This window comes from Narcine bancroftii, chromosome 10 (assembly GCF_036971445.1).
Source record: "Narcine bancroftii isolate sNarBan1 chromosome 10, sNarBan1.hap1, whole genome shotgun sequence".
In the NCBI taxonomy this organism is placed as follows: Eukaryota; Metazoa; Chordata; class Chondrichthyes; order Torpediniformes; family Narcinidae; genus Narcine; species Narcine bancroftii.
The window spans coordinates 14,872,375-14,899,750 of NC_091478.1; the positions used below are offsets into that span (position 1 = coordinate 14,872,375).

Below are 27,376 nucleotides of genomic sequence, written 5' to 3' on the forward strand. Positions count from 1 at the left end.
GAGGCCAAAGAGGAGATAGCCAGCACCATAACTGTTGTAATATATTTAAAATGGAATGGTGGAAAAAAGACGATGGTTAAATCTTAAATGAACTGAGACAATCTAGAAATGTGTGAATTACTGCAGATGTAGTTCTACTTCAATCGAAATAGTTCTTTGTATATGTGTTTGTTGCTAAGCTACAGATTATTTAATCAGTCACTTAAAGCTATGGTGAGCAATTATTTGCAATTTTGTTGTCATACTAAAATTCAAGCAGCTGTCAGCATCTGTCAAGCTTGAGTTCACATTCAGTCATGGAGACTTGAAAATAAAGTGTGAGTCTCTTTGGAATGCTATCGATTAGATCAGACTAGAATCGAGATACAGTCACATCACAAGCATTACCTTACCTGTCATGTTAATGCAGCAACTTTCTGTCAGCCTCTGTTCAGGTATTGGTTACATCATATTTTTAAAATAATATTACCAAGGTATTGGATGCAAGCCATGAGATCCAGGGAAACTTGTTGGCCTTCAAACCTGTTAGCTGGCCCAATACTTTTTCTTTGGTAATGGAAATTGTTTTCTTTCTCTTTAGGAACAGCAAAACAAATGATCACCAGCAGTTTCCTGGATTGGAAATAGTGATTCTTGAAATCTCTTGACAGAGATTCTATGTGGAAAAACCCCCAAGTCTTGGGATACTTTCAGTGCCTTTCATGAAAACAGATCCAAAATAGTCTTTAGAATCGTGATTGTTGTGTGTGCCCTCACACAATTAAGACTAGGTGATGTGATGCTTTCTCATTTTTTACTTCTATTGGATTAACATGGCTACCGACACACAGGTTTATATATATGGAAGGGTGACATCATGACGTGGGCGTCATGATGTCCAGCAGAGGGTGGGCTTATACCCAACACTCTTCCCCCCACCCCATCGTGTGGTAAATACTGACTGGGCCCCTTCGAACTAATAGATTACATCGCGCCCAGGACTACAAGTGAGAATTAGAATACATCTCATGAGTAATTAGAATTATAAAAGGGAAAGTATTTCATAATAATCAGGGCAAATAGTCCTTAAAGCGTTCAGGTGGTCTTCCTTCTCTTTTGGACCTCCTCGGCGTGGTTTGCTGTGTCGGTCTTTGCTCGATGCCCGTAGATAGTCAGGTCAGCAGTCGAATTGGCAGCGACTGCCCGCCTTTGCTGGCCTTCGGCAGCAACTGCCCATCTTCACTGCTCTCCTTCAGTTACTGGACTCCTCGGCCCGCTCAGCCTGAGGGGTGGGATGGTTGAGGCAGGCTACGGCAGGCCTGGTTCTACCTCCTCCAGTTTATGAACCTTAGTGTTACTTAACGCTCATAATTGGTCAATGTGTCACTTCCACAATCTGTACCCCACTAGAACAGAGAATGAGCAGGGGCTCAATTTTTGTAACGTTACTCCTATCACTCATGGGTCTATAATCTTGTACCAGGACTCTCTTGCCCACTTCCAATGTTCTAGGTGAGGTTTGTGGCAATGCTTTTTGTTTTTGCAATCGGAGATCCAAATCTGGATGAACTGTGGACAGACTGGTCTGCAGGTTGCGGCCAAAAATTAGTTCTACTGGGGTGCGTTTTGTGGTAGAATGCGACGTGTTTCTGTACCCCAAAAGGAAATCTGTGATTTTGTGTATTGTTAGGTCTGCTTTGTTCATGAATGAGTGAGACAAACACCAGGCTGAGTCGAAATCAGGGTTCTTTGTTCTTTATTACCGGATTGTAACACTTGCGACTAACAAAGTTAGTCGGAGAATGCATTCTGCCGTTATCAGCAAAATGGTGTTTTTTTATACCTCAGGATACGTACTTAGTAAATTATCATACCATGACATTGTCCAATGAATAAACTGTTGCTACCCTTCTCTGTTAGTCTGCTGCTCATCATTCTTGTTAGTGCAAAGCTTATCTTGAGTGTACAAGGTCACATCTGCATTCTGTTACTCCTTAGTACTGGGTGACTCCTTCTCCGGTCCCATCTCATGATGTTTTTACCTTACAGTATCCAGGAGCTATTTAGAAGTTTTATAGTTTTTATAGCTTTTTTGAATGTTTGTACAAAACCGTCCTGCCTCCCCATTAGTACTTGGGTGATAGGTTGCGGACAAAATATGTCTGATGTTATTGTTGCACATAAAGTTTTCAAAATGTTCTGATGTAAATTGAGGCCCATTGTCCATAACTAATTATTGAGGCAATCTGTAAGTGGCAAAGATAGCTTGTAGTCAGTCAATCGTGGGATCTGCTTTGGTGTTTTTCACCTGTGAAGCTACTGGCCATTTGGAATGTGCATCGACAGCTTTTAGGAAAGTCTCACCCATGAATGGTCCAGCGAAGTCTACATGAATCCGATGCCAAGGTTTGGATGGCCATTTCCATGGGTTATCTTTGGCGGCATTTTTGGCTGCATTGTCTGACATACTTTGCATTCTCTTACTGTTGTTTCAGTGTCTCTGTCTATGGAGGGCCACCAGACATGCATCCGGGCCAGTGCCTTCATTCGTACATTCTCAGATGGTTGTGGTGCAATTCTGATAATGTGGTAGTTTGCCATTTGCCATCCTTCTTCAACTGATAGTTCATGGCAGCGTGTGTGGTAAGGTTTTAGATCTTCTGGGTTGACTTCAGATTTGGGCCATCCATTAGGGTGAAATTTTGGATCTTGTTTAATGTTGCCTTTTTTGTGATCATCTGGGCTGTAATGGGCAGTTGTTGAAGTGGTTCTTGGTTGATCGCTGCCTCTGCTGTTCATTTAATAACTTCTTCTCGTTGTTCTGTCTCGGGTAGCGGCATGCGCGATCAGGCATCTGCATGGCTGCTGAGTGTTCCTGGCTTCTGTTTTATATCATAATTATACGCCGCTAGTAGCATGGCCCATCTTTGAATTTTGGCCGCAGCTAATACTGGTATACCTTTGTGTGTGGTCCCAGGATTAAACTAAAAGGCTTGTTGCCTGTGATCAAAGTGAATTTTCTTCCGTAAAGGTATTGGTGAAATTTTTTTTTTACACCAAAAATTATTGCCAATCCTTCTTTTTCTAGTTGGGCGTAATTGTGTTTGCTTCTGGTTAATGTTTGCAAAGCATACGCTACTGGTGTTTTCTGTGATGTGGAATAGTGCCATTCCTAGTCCCATTGGTGAAGCATCCACGGCTAGTGTAACTTCTTTACTAGGGTCGTAGAGATCGGGCTTATACCCAACAATGGTCTCTTCTCTATATCTCATCATTCAGTCCCCAGTATCATTCCCTCAGGGACCAACGTTTACATTAGCTACTCTCTTTTCATATAACTCCTTACTTTCTGCTTTATGTTACTTCTTATTTTGCTCTTTTACTCATACTCTACATTATTTCACTTTTCAACTTAATTTTAGTTATCCTTTCCTGTTTCTAAAAGTGTCCTCATCCACAAACTTACTACTAATGTTTACAAAATTTTCTTTCAATGTGATGCCATCATGAACTTTCTTAGCGGTAGATTGTGTACCTTTCTTGTAAAGACTTTCTTTCTTCCTGAAATGTACATTTGCTAAGATTTTTGAAATCTCTCTTTTAATTTCTGCCATTGTTGAACCATCTATTTTTCTCATGGAAACAATTGCTGTAGGCTGTAGATGGTGGACCCTTGAGCAGACCCAAAAAAAATGCTAGAGGTACTCCAAGGGTAGATGTGGTCAGTAAGTGTTTCAGGTCCAAACCTTTACAAAGACCCTTTATCCTCATCACAAAATACCTGATCTAAAACAGTCTGGTCACTATTGTGTTTTAGAGGAACATATTAATCTACGAAACCATCACAAGCCCACACTATTTACATCCTCAAGGCTACCCATGCTAACTTGATTATACACACATCCATGATTATTACAGAGACCTTCCTACAAACTCCCACTATTTCCTAATTTGTACTAATTTCATCGTGCAGAGTTGTTAGTGAATCAAATCAGTAATGTCTTATCCATAGTATCTTATATTCATTTTTGAGTTTCTGAGCTGATATCATTTCTCACCCCTGCGGTAACTTTATCCTTCATGTGGAGTCAGTCTCTGTAACCCTTTGGCAGTGCAACACAATACTACATTATACAGATTGTGTTCTCTAAATTCTTGTAGATCTTCTCAGTGATGTACAGCTCAACAAACATAAGGCTGTTTTGCCTGTTGGGGGATGATGTGGAGGGCAATGTCTTCTCCCCCTAACTCCTTTCAGATTTCCGCAACCAGACAGTGCCAAGTCTAACTGTTGAAGAGATGGGCCAAAAACAGATGGATGCTGGGAAAGATCACCTTGTTTGCTGTTACTAGTTTAAAAAAACACATGTTTCATAAGTTTCATTCCCATAAGCCACAGAACTAGGAATGAAATTATTTCAATGACTCACCAATCAACATTCTAATGCATGATTTGCATTTACTATATAAGTACCCTAACATTTAAAATTACAGGCCCTATCGGCCCATGAGCCCATGCTACCCAGTAACATCCAATTAACGTTTTGAAGAGAGGGAGGAAACCAGAGCCCCCCCCCACCCCATCCCCGGTGGAAACCCGCACAGACACAGGGAGAATGCACAAATTCCTTACAGACCATGGGATTTGAACCCCGATCCCGATCGCTGGCGCTGCAACAGCGTTGCGCTAACCGTACCACCCCACATGCTTACACGTGACCTTTATGAGACTGCGCTGTAAAATAATAAGAAAATTGATGACTAAAAGAAACTTAAAATGCAAACGGAATATTTCTTGTTGCATTTAGTAGCTAATATTTTCATAATGATTAGAGGTTGACATCACTGTTGAGAAAACCAGCTATTGTGTATAGTATGTTTCTTCAGAGAGCTTTCCAAAACAGTAATATGATTTTGGGCATTTCAAGGAGTGAAAGATTTCAATTGGGAAACAACCAAAGGTCAGTAGCAAGGAAGAGGGGTTTCGAAGTTATGAATTTCTTGCTTGTGGCCTTTTTTTTCCCTGGGGAAAGTTCTCAGTATTATTTTTCCTTTGCTCTACTCTTTCAAAGTGTTGATGGACTTTGATCTGATAGTTCAATGAACTGTGGCTGACAAAGACAACACTGAATTTGCAACAAGGCTGCAGTGTAGATGGGAGTCATTGTCTACAATAGTCAATCAGGGCCTTGGTATTTTAGTCACCCTCATGTGTCTGAAGGCATCACCAAGTTTTCCTTGGCATCCAATTCTTCTCTGAACAAGGGAAAGTATTTGATCTGTGCATGCTTGAACTTGTTGGGAATCTGTGATAACATATTTTAAATCAAAATGTTACTAAAATAAAGGAGAATGGACACTTTTTTTGTAGAAAAAATGTAGATTAGGTTAGTGCTTTGGTGAATTGATTTTCTGTGTTCTGACATAATAGGCCAGTTCATGTCAGGCCTCTACCTGGAGGATGGCTACAAGAGTGGATCGAAAACTTAAATTTTACCTTTCAGACAGTAGCCCTGACACTTTCAGACAGCTGCTCCAGCGTCGCATTCATATTGAGGTGCCTCGTAGGGCCCTTCGGATCCGATGCGACTGGTGCCGTAACACCACCCATTATAAATACATGGCACAGCAATGGCTGTCTTCCCTACCCATTATACCCCATGCACCTGAAACCGCTCTGTGGCGAACAGCTCCAGCTGCATGGGGGATTATGGGTGGGGAAGATGGCCATTGCTCTGCCACATTTTGAGCCGCAGAGTGTTGCCTCGAAGGCCAAAGCAGCTGGGTGAGGCTGTCACAGCCCACATTGGTTGCCCCCTGAAGGCTCACAACAGCCCCCGCTGCCCCAAGGGCTCCCGCCCACCGCCCCTGCCTTGATGGGGTCATGGAGGGAAAGGGGTGAGTGGAGAGACGGGTCATGGGCTGACAGCATTATCTACTCGCCCCTAACCGGCCGCTTGCAGGTCAGGTCAGGCGGTCGGTTAGGGGCGATTATCCTGCTCCAAGAAGGGTTGGAATCGGCACCTTGGAGCCGGCCACTGCACATTCAGAAAGCTACGTCTTTAGGCGCAAGGGCAAAGAACCTTCGCCTTGACAGACAGGTGTTTTCCCTGCTTGAAAGTGCCTTACGATTACTAAGTGTATTCTTTTTCCTGGAACCCTCATGTCCCGGATTCATGTTGGATCGGCTTCATAATAAGTACCACATAAAATGTCCCATGCATTTAAATTTTATTTACAGCTCAGTAGAAGATGATTTCAGCCATTTAAACCCATGCTGCCCAATTACTCCCAAATTAACCTACAACCCGAAACATTTTGGAGGGGGAGGTGGGGGAAGAACCAGGGAAGATATGGAGAGAACGTACAAACTCCTTATAAACAGTGCTGGATTTGAACCCAGGTCGTTGGCACCGTAATAGGGTTGTGCTAGCCTGTATGCGAACCACGCTGCCCTTTCAGCCGAATCTCATGAAAAACAAATCAAATCCAAACTGTGCAATGAATCATTTGTGAATAATCAATATTTCAACATCACTAGTAGATGCTTCCATCCTAATGATTAGGCACTGAGTTACCAAACTGAAAGCACAATTTTTGTTGGTTTACTGGACCATTTTACAACACGGGTAGATCATCCACAAAATAATTGCATTCTTTTAGTGTTAGATCAGAATTTTTCAATTCTTTATTTATCTTTGCTGATCCCTATTCTTTGCAGCTTAAGGATTATTCCTGTTAATTTAAAACAACAATAATTTAAAGATACCGCATGGTAATAGATCGTTCTGGTCCATGAGCCTGCATCACCCAAATACACCCATAGAGCATAGAAGAATGAAAGGAGATTTCCCCACTTCTATCAGAAGTGTACAGAATTATGAGGGATATCAACAGAGTAAATGCATCTGGGCTTTTTTTCCCCCACTGAAGTTAAGTGATTTCCAAACCAGAGGATATGGGTTAAGGGTGAAAGGGGAGAAGTTTAGGTGGAACATTAGGGGGAACTTCTTCACAAAGAAAGTAATAGGAATGTGGAATGAGCTGCCAGCTGAAATGGTGAATGCTGGCTCACTTTTAACATTTAAGAAAAATTTGGACAGGTACGTGGATGGGAGAGGTCTGTGGACTGCGTGCAGATTAGTGCAGGATAATAGTTCAGCACAGACCAGAAGGGCTGAAGGGCCTGTTTTCTGTGCTATAATTTTCTAAGTGACTAACTGGAACATGTGAGGAAAATGGAGCACCTGGAGGAAACTAGTCTGCGCTGAACTACAGCTCTGCAACTTGAACTGTACTGTCCAAATGTAATAGCAAAGCCTGTATCTCTATCATATCAACTCACCTTTAACCACTGATCTGCCTGTTCCTTGCTTTGAAGGCCCAGCACAATGACATCTGAATTGACTGGTGTGATCTTCAAAGTATGTTCTTTCTTTCTGACTTGTTTCTCTTTATGGACAATACTGCATCCAATTAGACTCACATCCAGTTGGGGATTCTGGTCCTTTGAACTTTTGTAGCACTGGAAGTTTGGGAGAGAAAAAAAGACATGATTAATTAAAGGGAACATGATAAATTAAAGAAAACAGAACTTTTTGCTCTTTAAGTTGCATCATAATAAATGTCACGGAAGTGAAAATTGATTCTTAACAATTTCACTGCTTTAGATGTGGCAAATCCTATCTGAAGTGGCCAGATGGATTTACCCCATAAATCCCCAGCAGGAGAATGAATTAGATGTACGAGAACCTCTATGCCATTCCTATTGGAACATAATATTACATTGGAAATCACCCAAAATTTGAAGCCTGAAACTCTTCACCTATCAGAATTCATTGGAATGGGGAATGGGGGGGGGGGGGGGGGGGGTCAAATTGAGAAAGCTTTCTATCCAATAAGTCAAGAATATCACCGCTGAACAAGCCATGGTATGAACACACTTCAACAAGTTAATGAAGAGAAAGAAAATGCATACAAATGTATTATTATCTGGAGCATGCAATAGAGTTTTTTGTTATTAATAGATGGAAGACAATTGTCCTCTTTGATGGGAACAATTTCATTGTCTCAGCATTAACATGGTTCCTCCTGCTAATGCATTTTCTTTGTTCTTCATCCCAAGTTGGTCTTTAATGCTGTTTCCAACAAGCTACAGATGGACACTTGAACTCATGTTGGAGATTAACTCTTCATTTATTGACTAATTTTCACTTTAAATAACTTTTTGATAATCAGACAACGATACCCTGCCACTGAGGTCTGTACTATACATTTACCAGAAGCTTGCATTCCTTTATGACACACAGTTGTTTGGCCCATTGTCCCAGCCACTTCTTTCGCCAGAGGAAAGCACAGATCCGGGCATCTTTCATCAACTCAATGGAGGCCTCTGGAGATGGCCACTGATGGGTCATCGATTTCCCTTTAATGTTCTCCTCCTCATCATAGGATTCGTATGAGCTGCTAACCGCTTCAGCTTCATCTGAGGTGAACAAAGCAAGGATGTTTTTAATAATCATCATCATTTTATTGCCATATACATTCTTCAGGATGCACTGAAATTCTTACTTGTTGCAACTGAATGGGTAACTTTGTTTAAAAAAAATGACAAAATAATGTTAAACTACAATGGTATTCCTAATGGAATTAAAGACAATAAATACAAAATAATCGATTATTAATAAATATTCGCAGTTATCCTAGTGCAAAAAAGGTGACTTCACAATCGTGCAGCTAATTCTTTTTGCGGTGTCAAGTAACGATAAGAGGTTCATGAACCTGATCGCAGTTGGAAAGAAACTGCTCTTGAACCTAGAGGTGCTGGTCACGTAACTTAGCATTAACCTTGTAAGCAATTTAACAGACAATGATGAAATTAGGCTTCATCAGATCACTGATTACATGCATACCCATTCTTCTCTCCCTCGTGAAGCTTTAGACTTCTGCAAGAGTGGTTGGAGAGATCGTCCCCAATAATCCCATCTCTCCACTTGTAAGACGAATATATTTTCCACACTTACCTTACTTACCCTTTAATTGACTCACTGGTCAAGTAGATCAACCAAACATGCCACGCTGGCTTAAACATCATATTTTTATATATTGCAACATTAAATCAGCTTGACTAATTGTGATAGTACAGATCTATCACCAATGTATATAGTGTATATAGTTACAGTATCTGTAACTATATACTGTGCTTACAGCGATTGGCTGAGAGCTTAGCCACGCCTACTGTCTGGGCCTTAAAGGGTTGTGTCCCTAGCCAGGTAGGGACATTCTGGACTGGTCGGTCACCTGTGAAGAGATCCTGTCTTTTGCTAATAAAATCCTTGGTTTGGATCAACGAGTCTTTGATTCTTTCGACAAGCTCGACACTAATACACCAGCAAAAGAGTCTCTGAGACCAAATATTCTTGAAAACGAAAGAGGGAAAATGTGATTCGATTCCTCCACCATCAACATAAGTAGTTATTACCTACGGCTCCTAGAACGCTTCCACCACCGTTGTCTCCGCTCCATCCTCAACATTCATTGGAGCGACTTCATCTCCAACATCAAAGTACTCGAGATGGCAGAGGCCGACAGCATCGAATCCACGCTGCTGAAGATCCAACTGTCCTGGGTAGGTCACGTCTCCAGAATGGAGGACCATCGCCTTCCCAAGATCGTGTTATATGGTGAGCTCTCCACTGGCCACCATGACAGAGGTGCACCAAAGAAGAGGTACAAGGACTGCCTAAAGAAATCTCTTGGTGCCTGCCACATTGACCACCGCCAGTGGGCTGATATCGCCTCAAACCGTGCATCTTGGCGCCTCACAGTTCGGCGGGCAGCAACCTCCTTTGAAGAAGACCACAGAGCCCACCTCACTGACAAAAGACAAAGGAGGAAAAACGCAACACCCAATCCCAACCAACCAATTTTCCCTTGCAACCGCTGCAACCGTGTCTGCCTGTCCCGCATCGGACTTGTCAGCCACCAACGAGCCTGCAGCTGACGTGGACATTACCCCTCCATAAATCTTCGTCCATGAAGCCAAGCCAAAGAATTGTACAGCATAAAGGCTGCCTGAACATTTTAGGGTTGGAAGGTTGGGGAGTGGTGGGGGTGGGGGGGGGGGGTGGTGAGGGAAAGACAAGAAGTAAAACATGAAAATCTGGAGAAAATCCATGATTGAAGTAAAAACTCAAAGCTGGAGAAACTCAGCTGGTCAAACAATGTCCTTTACATAACAATAGTAAAAATACATAACCGATGTTTCGGGCTTGAGCCGTTCATCAAGGTATGGAAAAATGTCAGGCGCAACATTTTCTTTCCGAAGGGAGTTCTGTGGGACTCTCTCTCACTGCTCCCCATCTGTAATCCCTGCTCCTCTCAAGCTCTTGCCTTGATGAAGGACTCAAGCCCAAAATGTGGGTTATGTATTTTTACCTTTGTTAATGTAAAGGACACTGTTTGACCAGCTGAGTTTCTCCAGCATTGTGTTTTTACTTGGGTATTGACCACTGTCTCTGACACAAATGGTGAGGGGAGTTCCCTGTTTGGCCTGTCAACTAGCGAGTGCATATACCTTCGCAATGTGTTTGCCAGAGAGCAGGACCTGCAAAAGAACTTAAAGCAAAATAATTCTACTTCCCAACTAATGGGTCAGGCTACAATCCTGTCCCAGGCCTGAAGTGGGCCCTAATTCTACCATTTGATGGCAGGAAGCTCATGATCTGACTTCCTGTAATGGCTCCCACTGTGAGGTGAGGATGCCAGTTGCACTTCCTGCAGCATCACTTCCCAGACACCTCCTCTCATTTTTTTTCTTGATGTCCTTAAAGAATTGGGAAGCACTAGTTCTATTCCACAGAAAGGCAGTAAATGTCCTGCCATGAGTTCATGGGTGATTGCATTCGGTTCATGACCCCACTATAGGTGTTACAGTGCATTCAAAGACTGCAGTGGCTAACATGGCTTTCAATATTTAATAAGAAATTCTTTAGTTCATAGACATTGGAGTCAAATGAAAGAATTGATAAAATAATTGACAAATACTTTGAAGAGTAAGAGAGTTTCTCGATGTCAATCATCATGGCCAGAAATGAGAAGGTCTTTACCATAACAATTGAAGCTCCTATTGTTGTGACATACCAATATTTACAGTGTCGTATGGTTCAGCTTCCTCATAGTGGCCTTCAGCAGTTTCAGTTCTGAATGGCTCTCTCTCTGGGACCTGCAAACAATGCAAAGTAGACAAATCACTGAATATTGAGTTACACTGCGAAACATCTGAGCTTTCCAATTTTGCCCATTACAAAGAATGTGCTCGATATTGAGGGCTTCATTAAGATGGTCATTTCATTAATCTAAGCCTCTCGCATCACATATTGGACAGGAGAGAAAATAATGGAAGCTGTGATAGGAAATTTGCTGTAAAGGACACAGATCAGTACTAGAGTGGCCAGTGACCGTAAAGAACACAAATGTGCCTCCTCCGAGGGAAGACCATGAGTAAAGGTGACAGTATCCTCACCACAAGGTTTACCTTTGAGATTACAGTAAGACCCCTGGTATTTGGTACCCATGGGGATTGGTTGATGCTGAATAAGTGAATTTTTCTGGTTGCTTGAGATTACGTGTTGCGTGATTGGTATGCCAATTTTAAATTTCTGCATTTTTTTTAACCTAGTGATTTTCTTCATTTTTTTTTCTTGCCAGTTGCTTGAGCCTTGCATTTTGAATATATGGGGCTTTTACTATTTTTATTTAGTATCATTTTAAAATGATGTGTCTGCCTATCAATTTTAAAAAAATAAATTTAATGAGTCAAACATCCTGCACTCCATAATTCTCGTGCTGAGGAAACCTAGCGTGGGCTCAGCTCCAGTTCACACGACGTTGGGCCGGCCTCAGGATTGGATCCTCAGCACCACTTGACATTCCAATTTAATCTTTGTGGAGAAATAGTTGGGAGTTGGTCACCACTATGGTGGAGACTGTTAAGATGGAAAGCAGTTGCAGCTACGAGGGTGAGCAGGAGTTTTCTTTTGAGGTTTACGTCGAAAGGCAGAAGATCCCAACAAGTTGACCCGGGGGCCACACTGAGTACCCAGGGAGTGACTACTTTGGAGGTTTAGTACTTCAGTGGCCAAAGGCCTTCCACCTGGCCACAGGCACCTGTGGCTTCTAAGGATTGAGATCAGAGGTTGAGGATGTGTAATAGAGAGATATGGGGCTACAGTGGATCAGGCATCCAGATCATGGACCATCCACCATCTCTGAAGGGGCTTTCTTTCCTTTTTTTTGACAAAATGTCACACTCTGTGTGACAACTCTTTGCTGACCAATGAAATGGTTGACAAAAGAAAGCTTTTCACTTGGTGCACAATAATATCTAAAATCTAAATCTGGCAAGCAGTAACAGAGTAAACATGAGGATATGTGACCACAACAGTTTGTGGGATGATTAGTGCAAAGAATGAGATCTAACCCCCAACCACCTGGAGATGGATGCTTTTCACCAGTGCACATTATAAGCTGTTGTTCCATCCTTTAAGTCAATCAGGGACACATTTAACATGCAGATGCTGTGCTCAATAAGTCTGGCCAACTCTGTAGGAAATTTTTTCTGGTTACTAATCAGCTGCTGGCAAGTTTGGCATGGGCTTCATCTAGTATGAAATCCATCGGCCTTTTGGCATAACAGTTAACAAAATTAAACTCCAAACTCACAATCAGTCCCTGGGATACAATATATCAAAAGCCATACCAAAAGTTTGCTCACAACACTGCTTCCCCTTAAAAAATAAATTTGTACAAACCATGACATATTTAAATTAAATCATATACATATCAGATATGTATATATGTGAGATCATACAGTTAATGATCTACAAATCTCCCAGGTAATGGCTGAGACAGGATCAGGCCGGCTAGAAGGCAGAGGCCTTAAAGGGCAGGCCACCAGCAGGGTAAATGTCGGAAACGTGGAGTGAGGGCTGGGATCCCAACAAGATCAAAGTGCAAGGGTCTGAGACCTTCCCTACCATCTAGATTACTGGCAAATGCCCAGTCACTGGAGAATAAAATTGATGACTTGAGGGCAAGGCCGCTTTATCAGAGGCAGGTAGAGAAACCTCAGTTGTTTGCTGCACTGAGACCTCACTAACAGAGAACACATTGGACACTGCTATCCGAACAGATGATTTCACCATCCATAGACTGGATCGGAACTTGGATTCTGGAAAAGGGAGAGAGGGTGGTGTGTGCTTTTTTGTTAACACTGGGAGGTGCACGAACATTGGGGTTATGTCAATCTACTGCCTTAGATCAAATCTTGATTAAATGCAGACCCTTCTATCTCCCCTGAGAATTCTCGTCAGTGATTTTCACCAGAGTTCATGTCCCTCCCCATGCCGCTTACAGGCACTTGCAGATGTGGTCAGTAAATAAGAGACGGCCCAGCCCATCAAACCACAAATCTTAGTTGGTGACTTTAACCAGGCCTGTCTCAAGAAAACCCTGCCCAATTACCACCACCACATAACCTGCTGCACCTGAGGTCCCAGCACACTCGATCACTACTACACCAAGATAAGAAAGGCCTACCATTTTTTTCCCCCCGAGACTGGATTTTGGCAAGTCGGATCACCTGGCTGTGGTCCTTCTGCACTCATACAGACAGAGCCTAAAAAGAGAGACTCCAGAGATCTGAACAGCTAGAAGGTGATCACAGAAGGCCGAAGGATTTCCTCAAGTCAATGGATTGGGTGGTGTTCAAAGACATAGCTAAGGATCTGAATGATTACATCAGGGCGGTCACAGACTTCATCAAAACAGATGTGGATGAGTGTGTTCTCAGCAAATCGTTCAGGGTTTTCCCCAACCAGAAGCCCTGAATGAACAATGAAATCTGGAACCTGCCGAGAGCCAGATCACAGGCATTCAAGTTCAGCGATCCAGAGCAATGCAGATGGATCAGGTATGACCTACGAAAACCAACCTCACAGGTGAAGTGGAGATTTTGAATGAAAGAAGAAACAACAAGGGACACCCGACGGTTGTGGCAGGGCCTAAATGTTATAACCTGCTACAAATCAAATCTAGTGAAGTAGGAGACGACAAAGCTTCGGTCCCAGAGGAAATCAATGCCTTCTACACCTGATTTGATGAGAGTTACAGCAAAGAACCACCCCTCCACCCTCTGATGATCCCATCCTATCTGTACCTGAGGATGACATGCATGCTGTCTTCAGGAGAATGAATCCGAAGAAAGCATCCAGCCTGGACAGAATACCTGGCTGAGTATTAAAAATCTGTGCTGACCAACTTACCAATATATTCACGGATATCTTCAATATCTCACTATAGTAGGGTATTGTACCCACTTGTTTCAAACAGGCGTCAATCAAGAAGAGTGTAGTAACCTTGTTTTATGACTATCAACTAGAAACCCTTACATCAACAGTGATGAAGTATTTTGAAAGGCTGGTGTTGAAGGATATCAACTCCTGTCTGAGCAGTGACATGGATATGTTCCAGTTTGCCTATTGTAGCCACAGATCTATGGCAGATGCCATCTCACTGGCTCTACATAAAGAGCTGGAATACCGGGACATTAAAGATACATTCATCAGGGTGCTCTTTATTGACTAAAGTTTGGCATTTAACACCACCATCTCCTCAAAACTGATCAGAAAGCCCCAACACCCTCTGTGTAATTGGATCATGGATTTCCTCTCCTCCAGACCACAATCAGTGAGGATTGGGAAGAAGATCACCTCCACAATCTCTAACAGTACCAAGTACCACAGGCCATTCTTAGCTCCCCTGCTTTACTTACTTTACACCTATGACTGTGTAGCTCGGTACCACAATAACACCATCTACAAAGTTGCTGATAATGCCATGGTATTGGGTTGTATAAAGGTAATGAGTCAGCATACAGGAGGGAGACTGAAAGTTTGGCTGTATGGTGCACCAAGAACAATCTTGCACTCAACGTTACCAAAGCAAAGAAGCTGATTGTTGACTCCAAGAAGGGAAAGCCAGAGATATAAATCCAGTGGTTATTAGGGGATCAGACGTGGAGAGAATGAGCAAATTTAAGTCTTGAAAGTCACTATCTCAGAGGTCTCTCCTGGACTCACTGCACTAATGGCATTATGAAGAAAGCCTCTATTTCCTCAGGAGTTTGCGGACCAGAAACCCTGGCAAATTTCTACAGATTTGTGGTGGAAAATGTGCTGATCGGCTGCATCACGATCTGCACGGGGACACCAATACCCCTGAGCGTAAAGCCCTCCAAAAGGGAACAGATGAAGGTGAAACCCTCCCAACCATCAAGAACATCTGCAGGGAGCACTATTGCTGGAGAGCAGCAGCAATCATCAAGGATCCACACTATCCAGCATATGTTCTGTTCTCACTAATACCTTCAGGAAAGAGGTACAAGTGCCAGAAGACTCGCACCCCCAGGTTCAGGAACAGCTGCTCCCCCTCCACCATCAGACTCCTCGACGACAAACTCAATCAGGGACTTATTTAAGTATGCTTGTCCTCTTTATTGATTTTCTTTTTTATTCTCTCTGTACTGCAGAGTCAGTTTATTTACATTTATTGTCTATTTACAGCTCTTTATTTGTTTACATATGTATTACATATGTATGTTGTGAATAGTTTTTTTGCACTACCAATAAGTGGCAATCCTGCTGCGCCTGTGGAAAAAGAATCTCAGGGTTGTATGTGGCGTCGTGTATGTACTCTGACGATAAATCTGAAATCTGATCTATTTCTGTAACTGCATTCTGTAGTGTGTTGCACATTATATGAGATGTTGATTGGTCTGCTTGTAAAATAACCTTTTTCACTTCATCTTGGCACACGTGACAATGAGCCTCAACTATTAATAACTATGAATTTCCAAAGCGAGTAGCAATGCATTTTGTAGCTAACTGCATGCCGAAAACACCACACAACATCCTGCTAAAACCCTTCAGAAAAATTCTCAATCACCTTGAAAAATCAAGCTTCTCAGCGGGTGCAGGCAATCAGTAAAAATATTTTTGTGTAGATTAAAACATTGAGAATGAGAATGCCTGGCAAAATATAAACTTCTCTGGATAAACGGGTTGCTTGTTAATGCTTTTTTTAAAAAAAGTTAAATCCTTTATTTTTAGCTTTGTGTCTTCTTCTGAGCAAAGTAATTGCTGAAAATTTGGTCAAAAATATTTGAGATTCTCTCCTTGGCCAAGTTTGGTCTTCAATGTCATTAGATTGTCCAGGAACACTGATCTGACCTCTCAAATCTCTGGCCATTTTCCTGGAACTTTTGTGTTAGGAACCCTCCCACCAAACCTTACACCCCATCACAGCTTATCTTTGCTACAAACAACTTCCAAAGGGACGTAATCCCTGTGAAGTATACCCTTCTGGTTTAACTGCCGCTAAGTGAACACAATGAAAAATTCTAGCCAGTGCTCACATCATGAGTGGGAGGGTAAGGGAAAGTTGGAGCTGATGAGGACTCTGGATTTCTTGCCACAATAAGTCCTCGTAGAAAGTTAAATTTTAAAAATCCTTGCTGTTTCCTGGCCCCCTGCTCCCTCCTGCCAGTGGTGGGTGTTCAAATATAAATCTTTAATGTGGTCACATGTATGCAATTAATTGCCTAATAAAGTTTTTGGTTTTTGAGGTCATATCCTAATGCAGGATGTGATTCTAAAATGTACTTCATTGCCATATGGACGTAACCTGAAAAGTTAAGTGTTAAGGCATTGTTCCCTGCAAAAAGAGCCATTTATTTGTATACAAGCAGCAAGTTTGCTACACCTGTGCTGAGCATAAGGCACTAAATTTGGCAGACGGGATAAGAAACAACTTTTCTTGCTGTTTTGCACATACAATGCTTCTTATTCCATAATGAACAAAGCACAGCCTTTTAATTCCAACCCTCCTTGTACTAACGATTATTTTTTTCTATAGCCCTTTTTATGCTTGAAACCCTGCATTGGAGCCAGTTAAAAAAATAAGGCAAATTTTCCTATTATGGTGCTGACCTATAACGTGGATCCCACGGTGCCTCTATGCAGAGCTGAGTTGGGAGCTGGCTTCCAGAGCTGAAGGAGACAGGCAAGTGGTGCAGTAGAGCTGCCTGCCACCATGATGTCAAACATGTGCACTGAGAAGGGAAAGCGGCCTATACTTGTGATACAACCACAACACTGGGTCATGCTCCCACCAGCCAACTGCAAGGGGCAACCACTGTACCTGCAGGTAGGCAATCTGGGAGGCTGGCCCCTCTTGGCCAAATGTCAATCACCGACCCATATATAGACTTGAGCCGGCCCCTCCCGGATCAGTCGGACACATGGAGTCAGCAGAGGACAGTCAGGCACACATGGAGCCATCAAGATACGATGACTGGTGTGCACAGAGTTTAAGTCAATTAAAGCCTGTAGTACAGACTTTCTCATTTCACAATATTCGAAAATGGCGACCAAAGAGCAGGTAAGAGCACTAGTGGAGATCTATGTAAACAGACTTAGGACTTAGGCAGATCTCCTGCGCCATGTAATAGCCTCTATTAACCAAATGGGTTTTTTAAAAAATTTGCGCTCCTGGGTCACGAAGCTGACATTCATTGCAACATCATCAGCCCTCCCCTTTGGAGCCGCATTCAGCGGCATTCCTTTTACGGAGGAGGTGGAGTGACTTCGCTCCACCTCTGAGTCTATCCCCCTAGGCGGAAGTAAGATGGAGCGAGATCGACCAGTCAGTCCTCCTTCAGACCATTAATAGAGATAAGTGAAGTAATTTCAAGACAGAGAATATCTCTCTTTACAATCGCTTTCCCCCCCTATAAAAGGACCTAATGATCTAATGTAGTTCGATCACAATTCTCATAGCGAAAATTTAACTCCGAGTGAAGCCACATCTCAGTTATGCTGACATCTAGTAGGTAAAAGAGTGTATGAAATGATAAGGGCACGTTTTAATATTTCTAAGTTGTGGATCAAAGTGGCAAGGAGTCCTATACTTATCATCAGTAACTTGTTAGGCTATTTCTGAGGAATAACACAGGGCACCCTCAAACCAGATAGCATTAACATCAACTTCTCTGATTTCCATTAGCCCCATCCCCATCTTTCCTGATCTCTCCTTTCCTCTCTATCTCTTCCCTTTTCCCTGTCACCTTTCCCCCACCTCTGCTTCCACAGAGCCACCAAGACCACCCCCTCTCCCAGTCAATTCTCTTCTGTGTCCCATCCATATTCAATTAACACCTTTTGTCTGTACTCCTCCCATTACCCATTCTTCCCTTCTCCCCAGCCTTTTAATTCAGGAGCCTGCCTGCCCTTTACTCAGGCACGAATTATTAGTTATGTATCTTGACCTCCTACTGATGCTGTGAGGCCTGCTGAGTTCCTCCAGCATTTCTGTGTTTTTACTTAGGCCATTTTTGAGGACAGTTAAGTGCCATTTGCGTTAATGGATATGGAATTCGCACATCTAGATCAGGTCAGGATCAAAGATTTATTTTCTGCAGAACATTTAAAAACCTGATGGGTTTGTACAAACTGACTCATGGTGACAATTGAAAATACCACAGTTATTTTAAATTCTACTGCCATCATGTTGATATTCAAAAAAACACCTCATGATGCTTCTCTGATTTTGGGCTGACACCGAATTAAGCTCGGTCATCAAAAATATTAAATATTATGAATGATGATAAATACTTATTTCATGTAATAGACATCAGAGCAAGCAACATTCATTAAAAATTGTTGCATTCTCAGAAGTTAAATTAAGGCTCCATCCATATATCTGCAGAATTGGAAAGGTTTTTCCAACATGGCTGTTTAAAATACACTATAGTGAACAAATGTAACAATGTACAGTGGGGATGCAAAAACACTGAATGGTTTTCTTTTTTCAAACAATTTATTATGAATCAATTGGGGGAAAAAAATTGAGACTGAGGGGAAGTCCCTCAAACAACAGAGGGGAGGGGGATTAACCTCAAGGTGGCACAATGGTGCTAAGTAGAGAACCAATGTAACATTGGAGAGATAGGAAATATATAGATAAGACACTAAGGGTGTGAAAAGACTTTGAACTGTTTTCATTTTCTGCAAATAATTTGTTGTGAATAATGTTTTATTTGGTGGGGGGGTGGTGGGACAGTGCCTATTGAAAATAGCAGGAACAACCAGATGGCTTCTTCAGATGGGAGATGATGGTGCAGGTGTACAACACTTGTTTGGCTGGCTGCTGAGTTGAGAGGCTTAGAAATGGAGTGCTTGGGCATCAAAATTTTGTGAAGAATTCAAGGCAAATTCCTTTGAACAGAGTTTGAATAATGAGGCTAATTTCTCATTGCAGAGGGAAAAGAAAATCAAATTTGCATTTTATCACCTTGTCCGTAGAAGGAAATCCTTTGTATCGGAAATCTTAGGGTAGCGATACAAAAAATTCCTTTCAATTGAAATGAGGGAAAATTAGTTTGCTAATCCAATGAAACAGAAGCAGAGAAAAAGTGGAGAGAGGTACAGAGAATGACCACTGAAATGTCAAAGTGAGGGGAGCAATGCAGAGAAAAGGGGATAATCGGCAAAAAGAAGTCTTCAGAGAAACAGGGAAAGAAAAAAAAATGAAGAAATACATTTCCATAATTCTGACAAGATCAAGCATCATCTTCTGTCTGTAACACAAGGAGATGGATGGAAAAGGTAGACATTGTTTGATTACAGTTATTGGTGCAGGGTTCAAAGCCAATGCCTAATCTAACCCATCCAATTCTTTTATTCAGATAGGCCTCAACTTTTCAGCTGGACATGACAACTGATTAAGAAGAGGTGTGCAATGCTCAGGTTCTATATTTAACCTTTACCTCTTTCTCTTGTGAATATTTTCCACGTATTGTGCACGGTGAACACGGTGAAAGGATGTGGAGCAGACCCAATGGGTAATATGTTTAGATCCAAGTGAGCCACATGTGAAGCATTTCCTGGTTTTTGATTTATCAGCTTCACTCACCCTGGGTGGTGTCGCAGAGACAGCTGAAACCTAAGAGTGGAATGAATGGTGGATTTGGTGGCAAGCTTAAATTAAGTCGTTTATTTTCGTCGGCTTGCACAAGCACAACCTGACGAAACAGTGTTCTCCGGTCCTCAATGCAAAACATGCAGGATCACAACCGGACATAAGACACATACAGACAAACAACCCGTATGCCGGGCAAGTAGTCAAACAGACAAATAAATATTGTTTCCTGAATATGAGAGTCTCGCAAGGTCAGTGCGAGCAGTTCTGTTAGTCGTTCAGCGTTCTCACTGCCCGTGGGAAGAAGCTGTTCCTCAGCCTGGTGGTGCTGGCTCTGATCCTTCTGCATCTCTTCCCCAACGGGAGCAGCTGGACGACGCAGTATGCGGAGTGAAAGGGGTCCTCAAGGATTTTGCGCACCCGCTTCGGAGAATGATCCCGGTAGATAATGTTGATGGCAGGGAGTGATCTTCTCTGCCACTATTATTTTCCTGTGGATTGACCTCCTATCCATTTCTCTGCAGCAACCATACTACACTGTGATGCAGGCGGCCAGGATGCTCTGGATAAGGCTCAGTGGCAGTATGTTTAATATAACCAACAAATGCCACGTTTCTGTATTAATATCCATATTGATGGATTTCTGATTTTCTTGATTCGAATGTTTTTGTGGAACAATGTTGCTTTACAATACTGTAACATCTCTTCTTGCTTTTAAGACTAGCATTTACATCACACAATTCACAACACCCCAAAACCTTTCATGGAAAATAAGATACTCTTGAAGAATTCTTACTACTTCTCAGACTTACCAACTGTAAACACACACTAGTTTATGTGCTTGCCTCTATGCACATATGAAGAGTTCCTAGACAGAAGCAGAAAACTAACTGTGTAGTCAAGGCTTCTCTGGGTTAAATGTAGGCACTTAGAAGAGAAAGAAAAGCTTGAGGGACCCTGCACTCTATTTTCTCTCCATTAGAATAACATTTAGTTTTCCTGTTTTCATCTGAAATCCAATCCATGATTGGATTGATATATTTTTTCCACAATATTATTAACCTCTGATGTACTTGTCTTCTAAAACTGCTTTTCTAAATCTACTCACTACAGTCAATAGCCTGAATTGTTGGAGCATATTTGGGAAACCATTTTTAATCTTAAAGTGAGATTTCTGCCAAATCGATCAGCATTGAAATCTGCTGGATAGTCCACCATCTCATCTTTGTTCATTAAATGCAAAACCACGCCGAGTTGGTAGGCTGAAGAACGAGTTCTGTTCCAAAACGTGAAGCAGATGAACTGGGCGGGTGAAAGGTGCAGTAACGGACCAGTTTTCATAGCCATGGCATTTCCCCTCAGCATTACCTCCGCCACACTCTCGTACGCCCACCCCAACCAATACACTTTCCGCGCGGCCACACTTTGGACATGCGGAACCGATTAAGCTGCCTTGCTTGTAAAGTCCAACGAGCTATTGTTAGCAACTAGGCTAACATCTGAGACGTACTCAGATGGTCCCAACGACATTTAAAAACTGTTAAAACACATAGATATACAAGAGAATTTTTTAAAAAGCTTTAAAATGCCTTGGGATATACAATTAATGTAAAAAAAAGTGTATAATTTTAACAATCATCTTCTGTCCTCAGATGTAACTTTCAATTAAGGTTGGTGAAAATGCAACATAAAGAGCTTTGTAGTATTTTTTGGACTTGATTGACATCAGATTAATTCTTTCTTTCACAAGGTGTCTGAGGCAGGAAAAGATGAAGATCACAGAAAAAGGTTAGGATGATCAGAAGGGAAAGGCAAGCCCAAAACATTTCCATTGCAATGTCAATTTGATGGAAATTCAAAAGATAAAGAGTTAATCTGGTGGACCATTGAGGAAATGAATCGCGGCTGAACTACAATCTTTGACAGTACTTCAGTATGTGGAAAATTCTAGTACATGCAGCCAAAAGTTGTCATTTGTAAACTTTGAAAACCATGGGAATATGCCACACAGCTGAAAGGAAACAACTCCACAAAAATGTACCCATGTCTAGGAATGCGACTCAAGATGCAGAGACCAGCTAAGAGTTCTGTTTGAAAGTAATAACTGAGTACAGACCTACTGACCATGAGGGTTTTGAAGTAATGACATAAACAAAACTATCAGCGCTACATTTAAACACGTCAAGGTAATAGTTAACAAGTGTCAAGCTTTGCACATGATTTTGGATATTGTTACATTAAAGCATGTGAATCAGATAGCAGTATGCACGTTGCATGATGGATGGGAATTCTCCAGTGGTTAGATTTGCTCAGCCATGAAACCTTGATTCCCTGTTCTAAAATGAGAGACAGGCGGAAATTTGCAATGGGACGAATGACAAAACTGTCAATCTTCACCTTTTTCAAAAATAAATTTAGATATACAGCACAGAAACAAACCATTTTGGCCCATGAGCCCGTGCCACCCAATTAGCCCAATGTACAACTCCCCCACCCTGATGTTTTGAACGGTGGGAGGAAACCGGAGCCCTTGGGGGAAACCCACGCAGACACAGGGAGAACGTACAAACTCCTTACGGACTGCACAGGATTTTAACCCCATCCCGATTGCTGGCGCTGTAAAGACTTTGGGCTAACCGCTATACCAACTGTGCCGCTGTTTGTTAAATCTGTATGTGGTAACAAATCTGGCATCTGTACAGGCACAATTAAAATAAAATATCTGAAAGTTGCTGACAATGTGATGTCCTTCTACTCCTCAGAGTATTTTAATGCAGATTCCATAATCTGTAAACACAACATTGGTGACCTGCTGAGTTCCTCCTGTAGTTTGTTCATTGCTTTACGTTCCATCACCTGAGGTTCTTGTGTTTCTGTAGATATTTAAATTTTGGTATTTCATTGATAAGGTTTTATCTTGTACACATCTACTCCTTTAGCTTAGACATGCTTATGTCTGGATTTTATTTCATCCCCTGTATAAGTAAGAATAATAATTTCAGTTCAACCAGAATTAGCACCAGAGCTTATCGCTGCCTAGGCAAACACAAACCGAAAAGCTGAATTGCAAAGCTAATGCAAGTTAAACTGGCTATAATATCAGGGAAAGATATGACTGACTGTGGCAGAAAGGAGAACTGGGAAAACTAAAGTGAAAGGGAATCAAGGCGAAACCACTCCAATGGTTGGAGTCGTACTTCGATCGAAGATGGTGTTGGTTGTTGGAGGTCAATCATCCCATCCCAAGACATCAGAGCAGGACCTGGAATAGGATAGGCTGAGAGGGATGTGGGCCAAATCCGGGCAAATGGGACGTGCCTAGGAAGGCACCTTGGTCAACATGAATGATTTGGGCTAGATCGCCCGATTCTGAAAGTATGTCTCTATTTCTCTCGAGTTCTTCAGGCCCAGCTCTCTACAAATGTTTTGCAATTGACTTTCCTTCCAATGTAACATCAAAAATGAAGATTATCTTCATGGAATTCCACCACAATCAGAGACTCAAACTTAGAGTTAAACAAGAAAATCTGCAGATGCCACAAAGATTGCTGTTTGCACAAAAAAGGTGGAGAAACTCAGCAAGTCACACTGCCTGAGCCCTTCATCAAGCTATGTTAAAAGCAGGCAGGCGCCAAAATAAAATGCTGGGTGGAGGAGCAGGGGGAGGGGAGGAGCAGAAGGTCACAGGCAAAAGGTGGATATGGGTGGAAAGAAACAAGAGCTGATAATGTGATGGGGAGGGGATAGCCCTCTGAATGGGGGAGGAGAGCTGGAGGGAAGGGGACAGAGGGTAGGAGAAGAGAGGGTGGGAGGAAACTGAGAAGTTAAAGATTCTTACAAGACAGTGCTGGATTCAAACGCTGTAATAGCGTTGCGCTAACCACAACAGTCCAGTGCTTTTCAAACTATTTTTTTCCACTCATATACCACCTTAAGTAATCCCTATGCCATAGGTGCTCTGTGATTAGTGAGGGATTACTTACGGTGGGATGTGAGAGGGGGAAAAAAAAGGTTGAGAATCACTGCTCTCGACCCATTACTGAAATATTTGGATTGAGAAAAATTGTCATTGGTCATTTACTTTGGAGTTATGAAACCATGCACATAACAAGTCAGTTAGGTATGATTAAAACAGCGGTTTTTCAACTTTTGTCTTTCCACTCACATACCACCTTGAATAAAAACTTACTCTTCACAGAGCACCAATGGCATAGGGATTACTTAAGGAAGTATGTGAGTTTTAAAAATAGGTTGCCCACCTCTGTTCTATATAAATAGATAAGGTGTTGCAGTTTGGGTAAAGGTGCATCAAGACTCCTATCACTGAAGAATCAGAAGAGGTCTCCCAAAGGAGTGTGTGTGGCTTCGACCACAAGGCAAGGGAAGTGAAAGAATGCATGTTTTTTTTTTGTCATGAAAAAAGGCAGAAATTGGGTTCATGCATGCAGTAGTTGCATCAAGAAGCAATTTCTAGAAGATTCAATAGTATTTTGTCATAGGCTGAATTTCTGGACAGCTCATGGATAGATTACACTGCTGGAAATGAAGTTGTGTTGCAAGTTGTAACATCAATGAAGAATATTCCTTCCAGAATATAAAGGGAAACATCACAGTATTTTTTTCAAAGCTAGCTCCCTGTAAAGTTCACTATTTAACAAAATACTGGAGACATCCAACAGATTTGCCCGAATCTGAGAGAGAAATGTTTTACGTTAATAATCTTTCATTAGTTTTTTTGCTTTCCCATGATGGAAGAATCTGGGAAGCCACTATGAAATAGAAAGAAATAGTTAAAGGGTCCTTGATGAGCAGCTCAAGTCTGAGTGGTAGGGGTGTTCTGAAAGATGAGCTTTAGAATTGGACTCTTGTGATTTGTTTAGATGATACAATCCACCATCTTTACCAGACTGTTAAGCAGCGGTTGTATCACCGCCGGAATTTATTGGGAAAGCAGAAGATGAGATTGTGACAGCATGGAATGGGGCAGCAAGCCATTTTGATCAAATTGGGTGGTGCTATTTTGGTGGAGGAGATTGCACAGATTTTTGAAAAGGGCAAGTTTTCGGTTGTGCACAGAGGTGCTCAACATACCGAACTAGGTTCAGGTTGAGTTATGCTGCAATGTGCAGGCAAGTTATAGAGTTTGAAATGGCTCATAATCCCTTTAATGTCACTTCAGGGACAGATTTGGCACCACTGGTTCAGTACACTGTAGCCAAGGAGAACTGCAAAGGCCGAATACTGTACCCTGGAAACCACCCAGAGAGGGAAAGTCAGCTAGATGTTGTTATAAATGCATTTGTTAAACTACAGAACTGCATTTATAGAAATGAGAAACATATTAACGAACAAGAAAATAGCAATTGACGTCCGCCTTAGAACTCTTAGCTGCTACATTCTTCCTTTACTGATGTATGGCTGTGAGTCATGGTCCATCAGAAATGCAATGGGGAAAAGAATCAATGCAGTCGAGATGTGGTTTCTCAGAGAAATGCCTTCCATATCATATACGAAGAAGATAACAAACAGAAAAGTTCTACCAAGAGCAAAAACAAAATGTACTTTACTGAAATGAATCAGAAAACAGCAAGCAAAATTCTTTGGACACATCATGCGAAGAGATACATTAGAACATTTGGTTACAACTGGAAAGCTGGAAGGAAAAAGAAGCAGAGGTAGACAGAATAAAAATGAGAGATGGATTAACATCAGGGTTAGGAACAGGGGAGGCAACAATTACAATTCAGAGGGTCAGAGACCGTGATGGATGGAGAGACAAGATCACCCATGCCGAACGGGAAGACACCTGAAGCAACAATATCTTGGAAAATATCTGGTTTGATTTACTGTGGTAATGAATGGGTATCTCCATATATGTTCAGTTGCTGGATGTACATGGCTGGCATGGAACATCAGAATGCTTGGTTCATATAATTAATTGATAGAGAACATGCGCCATAAGCAATATCCTGATTTCCCCTTTAAAATATAACACATAACAGCAATAACAATATACATCTATTAAACTATTTGATAATTGACTATTTACATACAATGCAGAATTATACAGAAAATGCAGGTTTGCAAAATATAGTAACAGGCATGAATTTAGCTAAAATAAATTAATTCTTTTTCTTGTACTCCACTAAACATAACAATAACTCTGCATTATGAGGTCGTGAACATAATGAATATTGAAAATTTCAAATCTCTTGCCCAGTGCAAGGTACGGGGCTTACAAGAGGATTAAACTATGGTTGTACCAATCAATGCTGTGAGCCAAATGTGGTTCATCTTCATACAGCATGGTAAGAGTCCCTTCCAGCCCACAAGCCTGCAGCATCCCAATCTATCCACGCGAGCAATTAATCTACTAACCCCGCACATCCTTGCAACACAAGAGGAAACCGGAGCACCTGGAGAAAACCCGCACAGGCGCACGAAGGACATGCAAACTCCTTACGGACAGCGCCACATTTTAACCCAGGTCGCTGGTGCTGTCATAGCAGCGTGCTAGCTGTTGCATTAAACATGTTGCCCCTGAAGAAAGACACAAATTTCCCATGAAGGAAACTTCTATCACTTGTTAAATCTATTGTTCTGTCAAACTTTACCATTTGGCCTGTATCAATCCAAGAATAATTACGTTCTGTTAACTATTTAACAGTAAAGCACAACTAACCAACCAACTGCAACTTTAATTGTTCATAAGGAGTGCAACCAATATACTTGGAACATTTTATATGAAGATATTTGATAACTAATAATAAATCACCCAAAAATCATGGATCCATTTTAGAAATAGAAGATATTAACAAATAGTAAATTTAACCAGGCTAAATAATCAACCAACTAATAAAAAACAGAAGGAAGAATGGCCAAAAGACTATTCCTCTGGTCAAAAAGTCTATTTTTAAATTAATTCAATGCTAGGACATCCTTAAAATTGCTATCAAGCGAGCACTTATACAGTTAAACAACATTGGACACAGTATGATTGGTGCTTTGCTGTTTAATGTGAATGAATACCAGGGAATTGCCTCAAGTTCCAGATGATAACTCTTCATTTTCCCACAGTCTTTGCCAGTATGCGACTTGACACAGCTGAAACTCCTCCAGTTACTGATAATGGCCTGTGCTATGCGATATGTGTCCTGCTCTGTTCTGGCCTGATGTGTTCTCAGCATTTTAAAAAACCCAAATACCCCATACTGAGCAGATTTTTAATATTTTTCAATGCTTTGGCGGGGGGGGGGGGGGGAATAAATAAAGGGGAATCAATTCATGATCAATAATTGAGTTTAAAAAAACAAAGTGTTCTACCCAGTGTCAGGTTCCCTCATGTTTAGATCATTTTCCC

At 41.7% G+C, this 27,376-nt stretch overlaps 1 protein-coding gene and 1 long non-coding RNA gene across 6 annotated transcripts in view; one reads left to right on the forward strand and one right to left on the reverse strand.

Annotated features, from left to right (window-relative positions):
• The window catches only part of afap1l2 (actin filament associated protein 1-like 2), a 194,351-nt gene that overhangs the window by 35,748 nt on the left and 131,227 nt on the right, over nucleotides 1–27,376 (reverse strand). For all 5 annotated transcript variants that reach the window (XM_069899994.1, XM_069899995.1, XM_069899996.1 and 2 more), the window contains 3 exons: nucleotides 11,122–11,203; nucleotides 8,259–8,464; nucleotides 7,325–7,504 (listed from right to left, as the gene is read on the reverse strand). In XM_069899994.1, the coding sequence (XP_069756095.1) occupies nucleotides 7,325–7,504; nucleotides 8,259–8,464; nucleotides 11,122–11,203 (468 nt within the window). The remainder of the gene's footprint in view (nucleotides 1–7,324; nucleotides 7,505–8,258; nucleotides 8,465–11,121; nucleotides 11,204–27,376) is intronic.
• LOC138744206 (uncharacterized) lies at nucleotides 223–22,272 on the forward strand. The gene is made up of 2 exons (XR_011345360.1): nucleotides 223–434; nucleotides 21,767–22,272. It is a non-coding gene; the product is annotated as an uncharacterized lncRNA (long non-coding RNA).